Source organism: Anopheles coustani, chromosome 2, assembly GCF_943734705.1.
Source record: "Anopheles coustani chromosome 2, idAnoCousDA_361_x.2, whole genome shotgun sequence".
Lineage (NCBI taxonomy): Eukaryota > Metazoa > Arthropoda > Insecta > Diptera > Culicidae > Anopheles > Anopheles coustani.
The window spans coordinates 8,172,332-8,186,838 of NC_071289.1; the positions used below are offsets into that span (position 1 = coordinate 8,172,332).

Sequence of the window (14,507 nt, forward strand, 5' to 3'; positions counted from 1 at the left end):
AATTACAGGGTAAATGGAGCAGCTCTCCTAACAAACAAACAAAAAAATGCTTAACTAAAAATACCCACACGCTCCCTCCTGTTACCGCTCCAACTGGCCTAAAATAATTTCGAAATAAACCGATAAACCGATCGATTGGATAAAATTTTCAGATTTCCCTTTTGTTTCATTTTATTGCTGCTATACCCTATTTGTGACACAAAACAAAAAGCATACGATCGTGTGAGAAAAGACAATCGAGAACAACAAGGTAATCGAGGGAAACAAATCGGTAAAACGTTCTAACTACGAGGAGGACGAAAAACAAATGCCTTATTCGATAGTGTTGTAGCTAATTTTTCCACTTCCGTGCTGCCTTCTTCCGCTCAATCGAAACAAAATATACTTCCTATACTTTTGCTAATCGTCCTAAGGCCGGTGAATGTCTTGAGTACTCTGTGCCGCGGCAGGACTTCTTCACAGAATCCTCTAGTGTTGATACATACATTGTTCGCGCGTTGCATATATTTGTGCTGGCTTTTCTACCGCGAGTTTGGGTATCTTTTGGATAGTTGCTTCATTTTATAGAAACACACTTGTCGTCGTCTAAAATATTTAAACTTCATTCGAAAAGAAACAGCTTCAAGCAAAATGGTTCTTGACAATTATAAGAAAATATAGTGCTAACGTTAACGACGACAAGGGCGCTGTCTTTTAAGTCATTTTGAGGAGAACTGACACAACTACGAATAATACAATAATGGACGGAGCTGCGTTGCAGCGATCGAGAAGACATTATGGGATTTCCCTTCATTAGAAATCCCTTCAAAACTCCAACGGAAAAGTATCGTTATGTTGTCCCTGTTGGTTCTAATTCATGCGCGGGTTTGGGTGTGTTCACTTGACTCGAATCGTGCGCTGTTTGTTCATGTTGGTCAGCATGAGCGAGATGTAGGACGTGAGTAGATCGTCCATCTTGTAACCGAGGGAGGTCTCGCAGAGAAGCTTCGAGCCGCGCACCAGATTTCCGATCGTCATGTGGAAGTACGTGTTGCCGGACGACCAGTTCGAGATGCGCGTAAACGGGTGCGTCACCAGAATGTCCTACGAACGGAAGGGAAGAAGGTCGATAAGAAAAATTGTTTCCTTGCCAATCGTTTTTTAGAAGAATCCTTACCTTCGATGTGGGATGAATTAAGCTAACACCGTGCTTGTTGATCGCGATCAGCAGCATCTCCGGGTAGTTGGGTTCGGTTGTTTGTTTCACCTCGAAGAACGCCGAACCAAACGTTGGCCATCTGCGAAATGGAAAACGGAATTTTGTTTAACACGACCCACACGACTTTAGACAGAGTTCTTGATCTCCCTCACCTGTACACGATCTTCAGGAAGGTGATTTTGGCATCCTCCGGCGACATACCGGCATCCTGGTTGTAGGCCGCCACGACCGATCGCTTCCAATCGTTTACATTCTGAAGCTTAATCAAATCCGACGGTATCAGCTCACGTAGCATTTGTCTAAAAGAAACAGACGTAAACGGTTAGAAGTTCATGACGGAGATACACTTTATCCAACACTTACGGTATAGCTTGAAGTTCCTGTTTGCTTTCGCCAAACCGCACCCGGTACACGAGGGCGGCCAGCTTGATCGCTTCCTCCTTCGAGCACTTGTGATAGCCACGCAACAGCTTCGGCAACTCCTGGTGGTAGTGGAAGATCAGGTCGGCGTTCTTGTCCTTCCCTGGGACCGTGTTTGTCCAGAGCTTCTTCATGAAGAACACCTGGTAGGTGAACTGCGGATTCGAGCCGTCCCGCGTCGGTCGCGCCTTTTTGATCCAGTCCGTCAGGTGGCGCACAAAGTCGAAGAAGAAATCTCCCTCTGGCACTGAGATGACCTTGTCGGCGATCTTCACGAACAGGCTGAAGCCCTCGCTCGAGCGCAGGTTCAGCCGCTGCGAGATGTTGTGGCAGAAGTCCTTGGCGCGCGTCGACGAGTCCACCTCGAACGCTTCGTCCGTGTCGTCCGGGAAGTACACCTTGTGGAAGATCTGGGTTGTCTTGTGCTGAATCGCTTCCACCTCGACCTGGTGCGGGGGGTACTTGCGCTGTCCGTTGCGGATCGTCTTCTGCAGCCGGTGCAGTGAGTCCTGCGAGATCGGATGGCGTCGGGTCCGCAGGAACAACGTCAGCTCCTTCAGCAATTGCTGGCTGCAGGCGAACAGACCCGTCGACAGCCACATCAGTTCCCAGCCGCGCTCCTCCGACAGCCGGTTGCGGTTGTCGGTCAGCTGCTTCATCAGCTGACAGTACACCTCGTCGCGCAGGATCTCGTGCTTGAGCGGCCCGTCGAAGATGTGGTCGGTGATTTCGTTGCCGATGCGTGGCCGCTTCGATGGCAGGTCTCCCATGTACTTCATGATGGCAACGAACGCTAGGCACGACTCCTCGGCTAGCTCCTCCTTGGCCAGCAGCTTCTTCAGCAGCGGTTGCTTGAGTGGTTCGCGCGAGTAACGCCACAGCTCGTCCCCACCGCGGCCCTTCGAGCTGAGCGTACTGAGCGCCTTGGACATGGTGCGCTTCGGTGGCGGCCGGAAGTGATCCAGAGAGTACTCCGCCAGACTGTGCGGCCGATCGCGACCTTCCGTGCTGCCGTTCGAGTGCACCGAGTTGAGTCGCTTACCGTGGTGTGCATCTTCCACGCTGAACAGGGCCAGTATATCCGGCGGTGGCTTCGTGAGTGTCGGCAAGACGTACACTATCTCTGCCGGAAAATCGCCACGTTCTTGTGTTCTCTCGCAACAACCTAAACCATAAGAGGACAGTGATAAATTCTCGACTGTATTATACTGATTGTGTGCGTTAGACTTGACTTACCTATACACCAGCCAGAGTTGAGTACCGTTTCACCGGTGCTTTCGTCCTCCAAAATAATCAAATCGCCCTTCAGGAAGGATAAGAAACTTGTTCCCTCTCCCGGTGCTTTGTAGTCTTGCAGTGCTATCACATACTTTGAGCTGCAGGTTAATAAAAACCGCATTAATACTTCCTCAAAAATATACTCTCCACACAAAATGCCTACCGTTTCTTTAGTCCCTCCAGGAAGTACACCACCAAATCCCGGATGTCCTCGGCGTTCGGGCTCTGGAAGGTAAACTCCTCGTTCCGGACCGTCGACAAGGAGAACGTTTGCGTGAACACTTTGTTCGTCTTCTGGCTCGACACGGCCGTTATCTCCGGGAAGGACAACTCGAGTAGCACCTGCTCCTGATCGTCCACCACGTACACACCGGTCCAGTTGACCGCAATGATGACGTCGTTCTTCGGAAGATTGGGACCCGAGTTCCTACAACGAAACGAAACACACGCGCATTAGAAGATCGTGAGGTCGGGTTTGCTTTTAAAAAGGCTCACCTATAGGCTTCGTAGAAGCGCGAAAACAATAGTGGCCACTTGTACTTGGCGTAGCTGACCACGTCCTCCTTCACCTTGAGGGCCGCTGCCTTATCCTTCAGGTAGTAGCTTTTCTTGTACGCCGTTAGAACCAGTGCTGCCCAGCGATCGATCGCTTTCTCGATGCCGGTCAGACAGTAGTCCGGGATGAAGTTTGGCAGCAGCGTGTACAACCGATCCATCGACATGTCGGTGCTGTACTCGATGTAGTACTGCTGGGCGGCAATCATCGCCAGATCCTCCTCCTTATCGCATCGGTACTCGCCAAATTTGACACCCCGCACGACCTGCTGGTAGATGAGGTTGGTCGCTACCTGATCCTCGATCGGGTTATGCCACGGGGCGAAGATCTCCTTGCGGAAGAACAGTCGCCATGGTGCGTTGCGTTCCTGGGCGCCTTGTTCCTTCGCGTACTGTTCACACTGTGAGATGGCGTCCATCACGTGATCTCCGCCACTTCCGAGTGATGACACTTTGTCGAACAGCGCGATGTACAGCGAGAAGCCAAACTGGTCCTTCAGTGTGATCTTGTCCGAAAGCTGGTTGCAAAGTTCGCGGGCAGTCGTGGCCGAATCTGCTAGCAGCGTTTTGGTGTTACCGTCCATGAAGGTGATCGGTAGCATGATCGGTTTCTTCGATTTAGTCGCCTGAAGTTCGAGCCACGATGGTGGTTGATTGCGTGTACCATTGTTGAACGTTCGCTTAAGTCGCTCCTCGCAGTATGGCGCATAGCCGGGAGGACCTTCACGGATAAAACTGCGGAGATAGTTCACAAACTTCTCCGACGGGGCAAAGCAACCGACACAGAGCGATAGCAAAATCCAACCCCGGGCATGCGACGACTTCGAAGGGTTGTTGGTTAGTTGCTTGCAAATCTGACAGTAGATCTCATCACGCAACTCCGCCCGCAAGATTCCGTGACCTATGATGAAGTGCAGCTTCTCGAGGTTGGACGTTGGACGCGATTCCAACCACGATTGGTAGCTATCGGCGGTGTACTCTTCATCCTGTAGCCTGCGGCGAACGTCCTCGCCCAGTTTGTTCTTGCGCTTGAGCGTCAACGAGACCAGCTTGTGGCGGATGGAGCGTGGCTTTTGCTTCAAGAACGCCTCCGGATCGAGTCCCATCATCTGTGCCTCCTGGAACTCCTTGCTGCGGATAAAGTTGCGCCCAAGCGTGGCCGTTACCTTCGACATCACGGACGTGTTATCCCGGTCCATTGTGTGATAGCGTGGTTCGGGTAGGTCCCCCGTGAACCGTAGGATCGTTATCCACAGGGCTTGCGCTGCCAACTGATCGCCTTGTGTGTGCAATGGAAGCAGTGGATGTTTAAGCGGCTTTCGAGAGTAGTAATGCGTGATGTTGCCCTGGAAGTAGGTGGCGGCGAACTTCTGGAACTTGAACTCGGATAGGTCTTCCTCGTCCTCGGAGATGGCATGCATCGGACCGATGATATCGTCGTGACTTCCCGCGTTCACCGGGAGGTCGTTGAACACGGACGTCTCCCGACCACCATGAGGTGTTGGCGCTTCACTGCTCGAGTCGGGCAGGAAGTCGAACATGGCCTCCACCAACTTGCTGTCGTCGACCGGTTCGTCCGCTTTCCGTGCCGCATCGTTGATGATGTTCTTCTTCACCTCCACCCGACGACGCTCTTCCAGCTCGATCTCCATGTCCTTCCGTTCGATCTCATTCAACCGGTCACGGTAGTGCTGTTCGGCGATCTCCTTCGCCCGCTTGTTACCCTGATGTTTAAGTTCCTCCTCTTCCATCCGCCGCAACCTAAGCGCTTCGTGATGGCGCCGATACTCGAGCTTCAGCTTATGGTAGCGCTTCATCGCAATCATACGTCGTACGTGCGATTGGATTTTGATCACCGCCCACATCTTGTGTCCATACTCACGCCGCACCAGATACCCCCGGATACGGGCCTGCAGGCGCACAATGTGCCCCCGGAGGTGCCGAAACCGGTGGCTCAGTACTCGCGAGCGGATCAACGCCTGCAGCCGCATGTAACCGATGCGCATCTTCTTATAGCGTTGCCGCTGGGCGTAACCCTTCCAGTACTTCTGAATCGTGACGGCCGCCTGACGCATCCGCAGGAATCGCCGTCGGTACACCCAACCCCGGATCGAGCGCTGCAGGATGAGGATCTTGCGTGTCAGTACCCGATCACGCTCCTGCTCGAGGAACAGGTCGTGCGCATCCTTCAGGAACACCTTCGTGTGACCGAGCTGATAGTCCGATCGACCGAGTACGGTTGCGCAGATCTTCGAAGTAGCCATCCGGCAGTCGGTCCGATGCGCCGGTGGGATACCGTTGATCAGGAAACGATAGCGCTCGACGAAATCGCGGAAGTTGTGCCGAATCGGGTAGCCCGCCCGCCGGATGCGGATCGTCTCCATCATGCCGGAGTAGCGCAACTGCCGGCAGCACAGCGCCCGATCGAACATCATCGGTTTCTTTAGCTCGTTCGGCTTGATGCACCGGATGAAGAACGGCTGGCACTGACTGAGCGTCTTCATCAGCGAGTCCAGACTCTTCTTGAACTGCGTCGACAGGGTCGGGGTGCGCTTACGCGTCTCCGCTCCCATCCCGATGTCCTCCGCGAACACCATCTGCAGGAACTTGTTCGTCGAGCTCGAGATTAGCTGCAGCAGATCGGCACTGAACGTGTCGCGGTTCTTCTCGAGGAATCCTCGCGTGTCGTAGAACACCACCCCGGCGAAGTGGTTCAACCCGAAGCTCGTGTTGATGTCCGACTTTGGCTTCAGGTAGTTCCGGTGCGTACCGTGGGTCTTGTGCAGCTTCGCCAGCATCGTCTGGTCCGTGCCCTTCGGGAACTTGCTCTCCTCGTCGATCAGCGCCATAATGTTGAGCTGCTTGATCGCGATCAGATCGAGCGCGTCCTGGTTGTCCACGAACTCGATGTGCTGCCAGTTGATGCTCTCGTGGTTGTACTCCTCCTGCTCGAGCTTGAAGATGTGCTGCACGAAGAACTGCTGCAGGTTCTCGTTGGCGAAATTGATGCAGAACTGCTCGAAGCTGTTGTGATCGAAGTTCTCAAAGCCGAAGATATCCAACACACCGATCGCGCTGCGCGTCGACGACTTCGGCTTGTAGATGGCCTGATTGATCTTTTTCACGATCAGCACAAACAGCCGCCCGTAGATGCCCTTCACGAACGCGTCCCGCACGTCCATCGATTGGTCGCGGGACAACGTCGACACTACCGTCTCGCCGTGCGCGAACAGCGTCTTGCGCGTGAGTGCATCGATGAACGGCTGTAGCGGAACCTCGAGCAGGTTCGCCACCCGCTCCACATTGATATGCTCAGGAATCTCCGTCGCGTCCAGGTTGTCGATCACGGTGGCGTTGTACTTGATGTTGCCGGTGTGCAGCAGGGCGGCCAGCAGCTTCAGAATCTCCCAGATTTCGTGATCCGAAAAGCACAGCACCTTCATCGCCGACCGTATGTCGGCGAACTCGGCCGCATCGTTACGACCATCGCACCGGATACAACCACCACCGGTAAGATACCGGTAGTCGGACGCATGGCCCAAATCGAGCCGTCGCTTCTCATCCGCCGACAAACCCGCCAGCAGGCAGTAGAATATATGGTAGTTGCGCTCGTCCGCGTTCTGCGACACAATGCGCGACTTCTCCAACAGATACTGCTCGATCTTGGCACCCTCGATGACGCCCGCGTTGTTGAAGTGGATATCGATGTACTTGCCGAACCGGGACGAGTTGTCATTGCGCACTGTTTTCGCATTTCCGAACGCCTCCAGGATTGGGTTGGCCTCGAGAATCTGCTGCTCAATCCACGAGTGCTTCCCACTGATGGCGGCCAGATATTGGAGGATCAGCTTGGTACTTTCCGTCTTGCCCGCGCCCGATTCGCCCGAAATGACGATGCACTGATCCTGGCCGTAGCGGCGCATGTGTGCGTACGAGTTATCGCCGATGGCGAAGATGTGCGGTGGCAGCTCACCGATCTTGCGCTCCTTGTACAGCTTGATCTGGTCGGCGGTGTAGATCGGTAGAATCTGGTATGGGTTCACTGCCACCAGGATCGAACCAGTGTACGTCTACGGAGAAAGAAGAGGCTGTCAAACAAAGTCCAGGACCAACTTTTGGCGTCACGCTTTGGTACTTACATAAATTAAATTTTCGTTGTAACGAATGAGCAGATTGCGCAGAATGCCCGCCTCGTGCAGATCGCCCAGCGAGATCATGTCCTCGACGCCCTGCACCGAGGAGGCATGCATCGCCTTGATGCGCCGCTCCGGCGTCAGCCATTGCTCGTTGCCGTCGTCGTCCCGCACCTGAATTCGGCGTCCCTCCGCTGAGATTACGCGAGCCCCGATCGCTACATCGAACTCTCGTCCGGACACGGGCTCGATCCAGATATAATCACCCTGAAATTTGGGAGAGAAAAAAACAATTCAACACTCTAACCAAACCGAATTCGCTAAAACTCTATCTAATCTAATACAAGTCCCTTCATTCTACACTCTCATTTATTATTTCTTTGGTGGGAAGAACCCCATAAAGGCGCCAACTCTAGTACTCCCCATCCAACATAACTTCCAGCCTCATCAGTTCGCTTCCACCGTGCGACAATCGGTCTATATCGCACCGGTTCAGCTGTAGCCAGTTCCATTCATGCAGCGGAGAATCGATTCCAGGCATCGGCGAACAGGAGTCCTTCAGTTCGCACAAACGGACCATATTCCGGCGCCGTTGGTGCAACAGCACATCGCTCACAGACATGTACCCCATAAAAGGCACCGTAGTTCCCATCGTTAGCAACCACAACACCAGCGTTACATTTTCATCGTCTTCATCCTGCGTTTCCTTATCCTCCTCTTCGATCGATTCTTTCCTTTCCGCCAACCGAGTTGTCCGACAAGCCATGACAAGAATAGGCAAATAATCTCGCAGATATTGAAAGGATCGCGGCAAGTACTGGTTCGACACCACGTGCCCTTTGAAAGCTGGGGCGCGATGATCCTTGGAGTCCCGACCGCCGTAAGCCAACACACCAAGGCAGTACGGTTGGTCGAGCGGAAGCGAACTCTCGTCGAACCGGAACAGCATCGACTCGCGTCCCACGACTGCGGTCATATTGAGCGTGGCATGATCGCAGAGGAAGTGCTGCAGAAGGCTCGTAGGCAGCACGGACTGTTCGCAATCCTGCTGTGGACAGAGGACGGGAGTAAATGCGTGGGGCTGCGCGTGGCCCTCCTTTCGTTCGGCCGATTTCCGTTTCAGTTTTAATTGATGCATCTTTCTGATTTTGCGCTTTTTCTCGGAACTCCACCGCTAGAAATGGCTCACATACGGAAATGTCTGACGTGCAGCAAGGGCTACTGTGATTGAACTGATGAATCATTGTGCACTTCTTTTTGGAGATGCGATACTGATGGATTCTAAATTTGTGTTTTTCGAATTAAAAGATGCTTTCTTTTAGTCCGGGCTTTAGATTTTAAACCTTTAAGATTTATAATTCAAGCTTTACAGCTTTATAAAAAAAACATGATGTAACTTTTAAAAAGGAATGTGATGATACAAATTCTTACCAAGCAAGCATGTGAGACGTCTAATTGTCTAACCTGCAAACCCGGAAGGATTTCGGAGACTTTCTTGAATAAACCTCCGACCACCTTCTATATACGTAACATTAAACCACGTTGTTTCTTTGCGTAGGAGTGGTGCATTTAGATTCGCTTCCTGAAGCACGAAAAAAAGAGCTTCCAGAGCACTTTTTATTTCCAACGGCACGGTTGCGGTGGCTTTTCTTTTCCTTTTTCCATCCCTGATTGGCTGATGATTTGTGTGTGCCGTTCGGTTGCACTTTCGGCTCGGTTTGGTCGCTTCTTGAAGGGCGCCTTACGAAGCCATTTTTCCATTTGCTTGCCAGCAAAAACCCCCATAACGGGGGGCGCCCGCAACCTTCTTTAACGCCCCGGACCAAAAGAAGAAACAATCGCACACGGAATAAACGCAAACACAACGCGATCAGGTACGCATGAACGCCGAGCGACGGAATCGAGGAAAAGTAAAGCTCACGTGCGCGCCGTTAATTAATAACGAATAGGAACCGCCCGGCCTACGCTCCTCCGGCGCCCAGCTGGGCTTTTCCCGGGTGCTTTTGTTGCAGAAAAAAGCTGCTTCTGCCTACGTAGCAACGTAGCAGCCGGAGGGAGGGAGGGAGGTGATGTCTTTCGTGCCGGGGCCATCAGCAGCAAGTAGAGTGAAGTGTCTACCACCGCGGGTGGCGAACCTTCTTCCTATTGCCTTCGGGCGAAAAGCAGCAGTAGCAGCAGCAAGACAAAAATTAAAAATGGCCCACCTCACAGAAACGGTAGAAGCTTCCTGAAGCGTTTAATTTATGACGGTGCAGAAAAACGTACGAGAAAAGCTTGGGGAAGACAAGGAAACAGAACGAAGGCGAACAGAAAACAAACACGCCCAAGAAGTCACACACGATATGTGACTTCGGGAAGGCCAGCTGAAGGAAGCCGGCGTGCGGTGAAAATGCAACTGGACTGAATGTTGGAACCAACCACTCGGAAGCCACCCATTTTCCGTACGTGACCGAAGCGTGCAATTCCGTTGCGATTGTTTGGTGTCTAAAAACGTCCCCTTTTTGGTGGAACACATCTCATTATAAGTATTATGTTTTTTAGTTTTTCTTTTAACCTTAGTACCTCTGCTTTAATCATGGTGTTTCTAACTATTTTAAACAAAAGTGTGTTTGAAGCAACCGCGTAAAACCATGCTGATCCATGGTTAACCGATTTCGCTTTCCAGAAAAGTATTTGGTGTTTTCCAGCCGATGAAACAGTTTTTTCCGGGTTTTATGACGTGCTTGCATTACCCTCTGCCCTAACTTTCAGCCAGCATTAATGAGCCAAAATGTGCAAAACGAAACTTAGGGACCTTTCATTTCTTACTTGCACTCATTAACGGATGCGATAGAAAGTGGTAATTGAAACAAACCCCATCGTCAAACTGTGTACATCGGTGCAAGAAAACGACCAGACTTTTCGTGTGGAATTTTGGATCTACTTTTTCTATTTTGCCGACCGATGAACTTTATCGACCTACGTATCATTTTCTGTAACTAGTGATAATCTAAGACAAAACAAGTATGACTCAATAGAATTATTACGCTAAATTCCCCATAATTCATCGAAGAAAAAGCAGCTACGAAGAGTTATGATTTTTTTTGAAGGGTACATTAAATGAGAAATATTCTAGAAACTTTCAAAGCTCTCCAGCTTAATCTAAAGGAACATGAGCAAATGCAAAAATAATATCCTTATGTTTTTTTAGAACAAACCTCAGTTGAGACTAAACAAACGGAAACAATAAGCTTCATAATTTGACTTCCAGCGATTTCTTGCCTTAGTTGCAAAGGAAAGCGTCGCTTTGGGCGCCCTTTATAAACCACACTTACCCGTGTAACGATAACCATTTTGACGCCACATTGACTTCTGGTTTAATCTGCAAGGAGAGAGAAAAAGAAGAAATGAAAGCAAAACATTAAACGAAATTGCACAGAGGAAAACTATTTTCAATTACATTGTTCTGTTAAAAGGAAAAAACACAAAGCAATGGCCGGGTTTGGGTATTTCCGGTCGATGTTGGCGGAAAACTACTAATGTTAAGACGAAAAACGATTCAATATGTTGAGAAAATGGACAATTCAGCATGAATCTTTAAGCAAAGGCAAGGTACATGCTTTACCCTTGAATAGAAAAAAATGCTTTCCAAATGAAATGTATCGTGCAACGATTCATGAAGGGAGAAACGAAAGATTTGTCTACCGGGCGTCAAGCGACGAACCCCACCGAGAGATTTTACAGTTCACATCGCAGTCGCACATAAACAAGCGCATTTCGGGACGGGCGGATTGAATTCATGACACTGAAACGGTAGGAAATGGTGTGAGAACATTTTCCTTGAACATCCATCCATTCGAAGCGGTTGTAGTCGGCAACAATAGAGTAAACAATAGAGCGACATCCGCGCCGATCATGAATAGATTTATGCGTGTATGCTTTTTGGTTTAGCTTGGAAGAAATCATGAGGCGGTATCAGTGCATGTCATTCGTTGGTTGTGATAGAGGAAAAGACATGAACTAAAAGGAATTCTAGAAAATAAAAGTACAGTTACTACATTAATCTAACGCTATGAAAAAAACCATCAAACCAAACTGGAAAAGACATCAACAGCTTAAGTATCAACAAGAGTTACTAATGTTTTATTTACTTTACTCCAAAGTAAACACAGATTATTTCAACTTTATTGTACCACTTTAGCTTTTTGTCAAATAATAATTAAAGAAAGGACCCTTCGAGCGGTAAAAAGACAAAAAAAGTCAAACGTAAACCTGTCTTCACCGTTTTGCATTCTTTACTCGGCAAGATGACAACTCGGTACCAGAAACTGGTCTTCCCCGAACGACCTCATTTTCCTATTACTCCATCTCAACCAATTCGCGGCCAATCTCGCGGCGTGAATCCGCGCAAAGAATATCGGAGCAAAAACATGGGGCAAAAAAGGGGAGAGAAAAAGCAAAGAAGGTAATGTAATACGATCGCATAGCTCTTCCCGCGATCGCAAGTACCGCTATGCCTTGGGAGAGGTTTTTTTTCTTTTATTTTCACGTACGGTTTATGCCTGCGGGCATAGAATCGATCAAACACACACACATAAACACTCACTCATTCTGGAAGATTAGGATGGGGGTGTGGAAACTCTCTGGAAAACTGTTCAGGAAAATGAGGCATGGGGTTGGTTTTGCAATTGTATTTCGATAAGAGGTAAGATATAATTGTATCTAGCCAACATCTTATCAAACGATGAATGTTGGTTGGCTTATTTTACATTGTAAGGCTTTTTTTTATATTCTTCACCAACGTTGACTACCCTTTGCGGATTTGTATGGTCATCTGGTGGACGACTGTCAGCAGAACTTCATCCAAGCAACCCATCGTCGTCGATGGAGAAAGCCATGCGCGTGTTGGTAAATAAAACGTTTAAGAAAAAGAACTATCAAAAGAGAGAGAAAAACCTCCTCCCGCAGCTCGTGATGACGTTGATCGTTTTCGAAGATCAACTTCAGCCGGCCCAAACTGACAGGAACCGCCCGGCCGACCGAGTTAGCCGTACGGGTCCAGTACTTCAATGTACTGGCCTTCCGCTTTGAGTGAGTGTGTGTATGAATGCGTTCGCGGTATCAAGACGTCGGTTCACTGATTTTGTTCTCTCTTCTTTTCGCGCTGTCCATCTTAAACTTCTGCTCCACATGAGTTGTGCAAAGAAAGGAATGAACGGAAAAAACGACGCAACAACACACAACACAATCCCGACCAAGTCCACGTCCACGTTGGCGAAAGCCCATCGGCAGACCGGTTCCCCGGACGAATAGCACACTTCTTGGTTGGAGTTCGATCAACGGGATAGACCGGATCCAGCGATTGTGACCGATTAAAAAGGCGAGCCATATCGCTTGGGACACCAAAGTTAAACGGTTCGAGTTTGCCAAAGTGTTTCGATTAGGTAATGCGTAAATAAAATAATTCCAAGTTACTTTTTCTACAAGCTGAAACAAGTATCGAACGAATTTATACCACACAGGATGAATGTTTAATGGAAACATATTAAAAACAATTCCTTAAAGTAGAAGATAGCAGGAAAGATATCAAAAATGCTTCTTATTTCAATCCCTTTTGGTGTGATACAGGTCGGGCCTCCTTTTCTGCAACTAACCACAATTAACCTGTCCGTTGAAGAGTCGTTTCCGTTCGTTTTTCAGTCTTCAAGGTGTACAATCTTCCCTCCATGGTAAAGTATAGGAATTTTCCACCACACGATTCCACTCCCAATGAAGACGCTAAGACGTTCCTCCCCAACCCCATCTGATATCGAGCAGTGATAATTAGCGATGCACTAACATCAACGAACGGGTTGAAGAGGCGCAAAAAATGGAGATAACCGACGAAGACGGCGATGACTTCACGATTTCGATTTTCATTACATTTTCTTCCTCCCCGTCGGTGTACTTCTTGTGGAATAGTAGTTAAACTGGACTGGAGACACACCTTTCATTTACTGCACACCTGTCTGCATGTTAAGCAACTTGTGCTCTTTCCTTCCGGTACCACTTTTTACCACTGACATTGACCAGTTTCTTTTTACATTTAACTGATTACAGCTTTTCCGATGGAGTTCTTATCTTCTAGTTTATTTTTATTGTATGTGCTTATAGTTTTAATAGTTTGATAAGTGAATCCAAAGATCTTGTTTGGTTGTTAATCCACCATTTATATTCCATTATATAACATTTATATTCCAATCGAACCGACCCTTTGGAAAAGTCGTAGTAAAACGAGTAAGTAAAACTTTACATTTCAAGCTTCAAAAATCAAAACAAGTCATTTTCACTCGATTGTTGCATTTTTCAACCACACAAATCAAACAACAAACACATTTACACATCATTAATTAGTAAACACAAGCAAATACCACATTTTTTATTACACCAGCCATTGATAAGAAAGTTTTAGGACCGTTTAGCAATGTTGGGATGCTAATTCTTTGATGATAGTTTATGACATACGGAATGGAAATCAATCTTATCTGAAACGAGTCTGTTTGTTCCTTTTCTTGAGCTATGGTGAGGTTTTACGCAATCGTGATGAATGGCACGCACTTTGATAAATGATCGTTAGATAAAGCAAAGCAGTGCCGCCAAGACGACGCCATCGCATGAAGAATGCTATGATTAAGTCATCAAACAACCGGCTATCTATTCCAACAATTGGGAAAGGGATTTCTGCTACTGATAAAATTGTGTTCCAAACGGTTTGAGTTTTCGGGGAAATGGCTTACACTTAGGAGAGTTTGGAATGGATTAGTTCATAGGGACTGTAATTGAAATGGTAGTGAAATATTTACAAGTAATCTGTTTTAAAATTTAATCAAACCCTCTCCTAGCAACCCCTCCAAACAGACCGCGCAAAGATCACTGCTCCTTATCGTGCACCGCGTGCTCACATT

General features: G+C 48.7%; 1 protein-coding gene across 1 annotated transcript; it reads right to left on the reverse strand.

Moving 5' to 3' along the window:
• Positions 1-876: 876 nt before the first annotated feature.
• LOC131265670 (myosin-VIIa) lies at positions 877-10,916 on the reverse strand. The gene is made up of 9 exons (XM_058267960.1): positions 10,899-10,916; positions 7,591-7,851; positions 3,392-7,521; positions 3,060-3,323; positions 2,855-2,994; positions 1,562-2,783; positions 1,351-1,497; positions 1,157-1,277; positions 877-1,083 (listed from the first exon to the last, which is right to left on the reverse strand). The coding sequence occupies exons 1-9, from the start codon at positions 10,914-10,916 to the stop codon at positions 877-879; spliced, it is 6,510 nt and encodes a 2,169-aa protein (XP_058123943.1).
• Between the last annotated feature and the right edge of the window lie 3,591 nt (positions 10,917-14,507).